The sequence below is a fragment of the Perognathus longimembris genome, chromosome 8 (genome assembly GCF_023159225.1).
Source record: "Perognathus longimembris pacificus isolate PPM17 chromosome 8, ASM2315922v1, whole genome shotgun sequence".
Classification (NCBI taxonomy): Eukaryota; Metazoa; Chordata; class Mammalia; order Rodentia; family Heteromyidae; genus Perognathus; species Perognathus longimembris.
Window position 1 is genome coordinate 75,526,547 of NC_063168.1, and position 6,491 is coordinate 75,533,037.

The 6,491-nt window shown below is 65.1% G+C and overlaps 1 protein-coding gene across 2 annotated transcripts; it reads right to left on the reverse strand.

Moving 5' to 3' along the window:
- Positions 1-2,399: 2,399 nt before the first annotated feature.
- On the reverse strand, positions 2,400-3,767 carry Sox11 (SRY-box transcription factor 11). Of its 2 annotated transcripts, XM_048352179.1 has the most exons (2): positions 3,176-3,767; positions 2,400-3,109 (listed from the first exon to the last, which is right to left on the reverse strand). In XM_048352179.1, exons 1-2 carry the CDS (start codon positions 3,765-3,767, stop codon positions 2,400-2,402), a joined length of 1,302 nt encoding a protein of 433 aa, XP_048208136.1. The 2 variants fall into 2 exon arrangements, with proteins under 2 accessions (XP_048208136.1, XP_048208135.1); XM_048352178.1 differs by having other exon boundaries at positions 2,400-3,767.
- Between the last annotated feature and the right edge of the window lie 2,724 nt (positions 3,768-6,491).

The window sequence follows — 6,491 nt, forward strand, 5'->3', positions numbered from 1 at the left end:
GGCGGGGCGGGGGGCGGGGCCCCTCCGGAGCGGCGCGCGCGGGGGGATCGGATCCGCGAGCCGCCCGGAGGCGGGGGCCGGGGCCGGGGCGGAGGCCGGCTCCCGGGCTGGCTCTCCTCCCGCCCCGCCACCAGCTCGGCGCCCCGCGCACCTCCCGCTCGGCCCCGAGCCGCGCGCTCCGGAAGCCCGGGTGCCCCGCGCGCCCGCCGGCGAGGCCGCCCCTCGGCGGGGGCCCCCGCTCCCACACCCCGAGGGGACCCCCACCGGCTTCAGCCCCCCCCCCTCGCTTCCCGGGTCCCCGCTGGCGGGGGGGGGGGGGGAGGGCCACCGCCGCGCACACGCAGACATGCAGCGAAAAAAAACAAAAGCTCCAAGCCCGGAGCAGCTGTCTCCACCCCCGGAAGGGGGGCGGCGGCGGCGGGCACCGGGGCGCACGCCCCGGCGGGAGGGAAGAGCGGGGAGGGGAGGGGGTGCGAGAGGAAGTGGAGGTGGGGTGGGTGGGAAGGGACGGCCGAGAGAACCCCCATCCCCCGCATCGTTCCCGACCGGCGGAAGAGGAAAGAGAAATCCGTCCGCCCGGCGAGCCCGGCGCAGCGCCCCCTCGCCCGGCGCCCCGGCCCCCGCGCGCCCGGGAGCCGCCGGGGCCTCGCGTGGTCTCCGGAGGCCGCGAGCGACGCCGGCCTCCCTCGGCCCCCGCTGACTGGTTCAGATCGCCGAGGTACACAGCCTTCCAGCACGAAAATAAAATCAAATAAAAACGATGCCGACAGCGCCTGGGTCTGCTTTGCCATCCATCGTTCGCTACCACATATGCAGATGGTCTGTACTTTATTTAGGTTATATTGCACAGAATGAGAAACTTTTTAAACTATGTGCCTTTTTCTTTTTGCTAAAAATCGAGAATCCAGTTTCAAACCTTCCATCTGGGGCCTCATCCGCACATCACAGCATATGAGATACATAAAGTCCTACTATAGTACAGTACATATACAATCTTTAAACTAAGAACAGCTCTGAGGTCTAGAACACCATGTTCAATAAATCTTTACCTACAAATATGGAACAAATCTCTACTATAGCTGTACAAAAAAAAAAAAACCTTTGCTTTCCGTTTTAAACCACAAGGCCTTTAGATGCAAGGATTACTTTAAAATTTTAATCCTTTTAAAACCAGGACATAACAACGTACCAACAACATACTTGCATGCTAAAAAACAAAACAAAACAAAAAAAAATATAGAAAAAAAACTCAAAAGGGAAGTGCCTGAAAGTGTTACTGAAAAAACACAGCAAGAATGTTCCCTTTTCACTGTACAAAAATACGCCTGAAAATATATTAATTTTTAAAAAAGACTGAGGTCTGTTATGTATCAAAAATGTTTCAATACCTTTTGTTCTGAGGTCTAGGCTGCCTGGTATTCGGTCAAGGAGGTATAAGGGAACAAGTTACAAAAAAAAGTTGGCAAGTAGAAATCACATTTGTAAAACCATAAACAATTTGATCTGAAAAGTAAACTCTGATCTTAAAGTCAGTTCACAGTTTTGTTTTTTTTTTCTTTTATGTAAGCGTTTGTACAGTCTGCATTTTTTCAAGCTCCCTGCAGTTTTGTTAAGAACCGGATGCATAGAAGTCATCAGTTTTCTCCCTCCAAGAAATAAAATTTTAAAAAGTCGCAATGGTCCCTTTTTTCTGTGGTGTTGTTGTTTGTTTGTTTGTTTTAAAATCACCAGTTCTTTTAAGATCTCTTAAGGAACAAAAAAAAAAAAGAGGAAAATCTCCACCAACTCCCTAGAGTAACAGTTGTGCTGCCCAACGGGTCCTAGCGTCCTCTCTGCAGCCGTCTTCCAGACTTCAAAGACCAACAAGCTTCCAACAGCGCCTTCGGAGCGGGTCCTCCCCCCCCACCCGCCCCCCGCCCCCGCCCGGCCCCCTCGGCCTTTGTTGCAATCACGAATTTCAGGAGAAAAAAAAAAAAAGAAACAGCAATTACAAAAACACATTTGTGAGGGGTGGGGGGGGGGGAGGAAAAAAAAATCACAACTCCAGACTAGGTAAGCAACTATCTTGAGACACGATTCCAGGGAGGCAGGGGTGGTGGGGGTGGGTGGGGGTGGGTGGGTGAGAGGGAAACCCAACAAGGACAGGGGCAAAAAAGGCTTCACATCTACCCATGTCGCCTTCGCTCCACCAACGTCTCCAATTCCTTATCAACATCACCAGCATCTCCTCCTCCTCTCCCCGCCGCCCCACCACCACCCACCACCACCCATCACCACCACCACCACCACCACCACCATCCTGACCACCACCACCACCACCACCACGACTTCCTCCAGGGGGGGCGCAGCCTCCTCTCCGCCCGCGCCGGGAGCAGGGGCGAGCCGCGGGGGCGCCCCGGTCAATACGTGAACACCAGGTCGGAGAAGTTCGCCTCCAGCCAGTCCCCCGCGATCATCTCGCTCAGCTCGGGCGTGCAGTAATCGGGGAACTCGAAGTGGGAGCCCAGGCTGCCCTCGCTGAACGAATCCAAATCTTTGTCGACCAGCGACAGGGACAGGTTCCCGGCCGCCGCCGCCGCCGCCGCCGCCGCGCCCGCCCCGAGCGGCTGCTCGCCGGCGCCGTGCGCGCTTTGGGAGAAATTCAAGCTCAGGTCGAACATCAGGTCGTCGCCGTCGTCGCCGCCGCCCGCGCCGGCGCCCGAGGAGGCGGAGACGGAGCCGGAGCGCGCGGACGCGGGCGGGAGCGCGGGCTGCGCCAGCGCCGGCGGCTGCTGCTTGGTGATGTTCTTGAAGCTGTAGTAGAGGCGGCTGCCGGCCCCGGAGCCCGAGGGCGCGCCCGCCCGCACCTCCTCGTACAGGCTGGCGCCCTCGGGGGACTCGGCCGAGCTGCTCAGCGTGGGGCTGGCCGGCACCTTGGCCACGTTGTAGCGTCTCAGCAGCGGCGGGGCCTGCTGCGGGCCCGGGGGCTGCAGGAGCGGCGGGTGCGGCGGCTCCTCGTCCTCGTCGTCCGCCTCCTGCTTGATCCGCAGCTGCAGCTCGTCGTCGTCCTCGTCCTCGTCGTCGTCCTCGTCCAGGAACACGCACTTGACCGTCGGCTTCCCCGCGCCGCCGCCGCCGCCGCCCGCGCCGCCCGCGCGCGGGCCGCCCGGGGCGCCGTCGTCCCCCGCGGCCCCGAAGTCCCCGGGCTGGGCCGCCTTGCCCGCCCCGGCCCCGGCCCCGGCCCCGGCCCCGGCCCTGGCGGCGGCGGCGGCGGCGGCGGCGGGGGGGGCCTTGAGCTTCCCGCACTTCTTGCCGGAGCTCTTGGAGGTCTTGGCGCCGCCCGCGCCCGCGCCGCCGCCCGCCGCGCTCTTCTCCGGGCTCTGGCTGGCGCTGGGCTTAGCCGAGGGGTCCATCTTGGGCTTTTTCCGGGGCCGGTACTTGTAGTCGGGGTAGTCGGCCATGTGCTTCAGCCGCAGCCGCTCCGCCTCCCGGATGAACGGGATCTTCTCGCTGTCCTTGAGCATTTTCCACCGCTTGCCCAGCCTCTTGGAGATCTCGGCGTTGTGCATGTCCGGGGACTGCTCCATGATCTTCCGGCGCTCGATCTTGGACCACACCATGAACGCGTTCATCGGCCGCTTGATGTGGCCGGACGCCGTCTTGCACCAGTCCGGGTCGCTCTCGTCCAGGGCCACCGGGCTGCACGCCATGAATTCGCCCTCTTCCGTGTCCAGCGCCTCCCGGGGCAGGTTGCTCTCCGCTTCCAAGCTCTCCGCCTGCTGCACCATGATCCGCCGCGGGGCTGGGCTCCCCGACCCGGGCCGCTCGGTCTCGCGCGGGGCTCCCCCTCCCCCTCCCGCCCCTCCACCTTCCCGGGCTAGTTGCGAAGTCCTCGGCACCCCGCGGCCGCGGCGCCTCCGCGCCCCCCGCGCCCGGGTCCAGGCTGCGCACCGCGGAGGCTCTGCTCCGGGCCCCGCGCGCGCGCTCGGGGGCGAGGCCGGGGCCGGAGAGGCGGCGGCGGCGGCGGCGGCGGCGGCGCCCGGGACCCCCCTTTTCCTCTCGGGCTCTCGGCTCCCGCCGCAGTCGCAGGACCCCGAGCAGGCTCAGGCGCGCGCGCTCTTCTGCAAAAAGTTGAGGGCTCTCTCTCAACTAGTTATCAGGGTGTCATGCGGCTGACATCACTCCCGCGCCCAGCCAATGGCCGGGGCCCGGCTCCGCCCGCTTCCCTTTCTTCCCTCCGCGGCGCCGCCCCCCGCCCCGCCCCCGGGGCTGGGCCGCGGGGATGGGGGCGGGGTAGGAGGAGGCTCGGCTGGAAATGGGTTGGTGGAAAAAAAAAAAAAAAAAAAAGGAGGAGAAATCCGCGCGTGTGCCCAGATGCGCCGCGGCCCGGGATGCTCCGGCGCGCCCGGCCCGGGTGGCACGGTCCCCGCGCCGGCGCGAAGCCGCGGCCGGCCCAGCCACAGGGCCGGCGGCTTGCTTTTTGGCCCTCGGCCGGGCGCCCAAGGCTGCCCGGCGAAGGGGGCGCCTTCGCTGCCCGTGCGCCTACGCCGGGCCGCGTGTTCGTCCCAGGACAGCGGTTCAGCCCGGCTCCCGGGTCTCCTGCGCCCCCGGCCCTGGGCGGTGCAGCTGCTCCCGGGCGGGTCCCCAGCGCCGCGGCCCGCGCGGCCGAGCCGAGCCCCGCGCGCTGCCGCTGCGCCCCGGGCCGGCGGAAGGTGGCGCTGGAACACAACCGCCTCATCCTCCCGGCACGTGGGCTCCTCCCGGCTCCCTTTCTCCCCTCCGCCAAGGCAAAAGAAATCAATTTAAAGCCCCAGGGGCAGGGGCGGGGGCGGGGGCGGGGGCAGGGGCAGGCTGCGCGCCCTCCCCCGCCTTGGCTGGTTTTTTTTTTTTTCACTTTTCCCCTCTTTGTTGTGTCCCCGTCCGCGTCGGTTCCCTCCCCGGTCTGCCTTGGAGACGTCGCCAGGCAGGTTTGGCTGCGCCGCGCCCCCGCGCGCCCCGCCCCAGGCGGGGCCCGGAGTAACGGTCTGCGGGGTTCGGCGGGTGCCAGGGCGTGGAGTTCCCCCTGGCCACTCCCCAGGCGGGTTCGGGAAGTGGGTCCTGGGGCCCCCTCGGGCTGAGCCGGGCCCCCACCCTCGCCCCCTGCGTCACGGGAGAAGGGGCTCGCCGCTCGCCCCGCCTCCCCGCCCCTCGCCGCCCGCCCCTCCCCCGCGCCCGTCTCCTTCCCAGGGCTCCTCTTTGTCCCTCCTCTTGCGCCCGTCATCCACGCTCTCCCCGCAGCCCAGTCCTGAAACCTGGACCTCGCCAGCTCGCACCTTCGGGGGGCCGCTTGCTATGGTCGCCGAGCCACCGGAACCAAAGCTAGCATGAGGGGCGGCGGAGTTCAAGGCCCGCGGGAACGGGGGCGGGGGGGGGGTGGCCGGCTGCGGGAAGGGCCCCTCTGCGAGCGGGCTCTGCGGAGTCCGGCAGCCGGGGCCCGGCCAACCCCATCCCCCCACCCCGTGCCACCCCGAAGCCCGCTTTGCTTTGTGCACGCTGGGTCCCTTCACCCGCCCGTGGCCATCCCGGGCGAGGGGAGAGGCCCCCGCCGCGTCCCGGCGACGCCACCGGCTCGGGGCTGGCGACTGGAGAGGAGTTGGGAAGGTCCGCCTCCCTCCCCGCGCTTTTCAGGGAAGTCCTGCAATCCTCCACCCCGCACCCTTCAGGTGCCCTCCTGGCCAGTGCGCTGAAACTCCGGGGGCGCTCGCTCGCGCTCGCTCTCTCGGCTCTGTCTCTCTCTCTGCCTCCCTCCCCGTCCCTCCCATCCCCCTCCCTTCTAACCTCCTTCTTGAGCACTTCAGTAACATACATGGCAACATGCTTTCAGAAACCATTTGGTCTCTGAAATCCATGTGCCCCCCCCCCCCCGCCCCGTTTCCACCTTAAAGGAAAAATGCTGCCCCACCACACCTGCAATCCTGAAGTCATCCCAAATCTTGACAGTGCTGCCATTGTATCTGTTCATTAATTAACTTTTATTTTTAAGGGCGCGAGAAGGGAAGGACACCCCCGTTGTTGGAGCTGGGTCACCCGAAGCCTGGGGACGGGGTGTGAGGGTCCATCTTCCCGCCTGGCCAGCGGGCCGGGGCTGGCTTGTTTTTCTCTCCCCCGGGGCTTTTCCCAACGACTGGCCTCCCCACGGGAGGGGGTGGGGTGGCCGCGCCAGGCCGGCCCTCCATCCCCCCACCCCTGAGCCCAGGGCCGGGCGGAGGGCCGAGCCACCCGGTTTAGGGTCAGCTTTGTTCTGCTCCCGTAGAGCACGAAGGCGCGCACCATCTTAGACCGGCACCGAACGCGCATTCGTCATCTTTGGCAAATTCCATCATGTGTTTTCTGCTTCGATCTGCCCGTGAAATCATGGGGAGGTTCAGAAAGAGGACGCTGGGGGAGGGGAGGGGGGAGGCAGCCCTGATGCGTTTGTGCTCCAAGAGCTCTGCTCTTCTTGGAGGAAATGGAAGGTGAAAATCTAGTCTTTC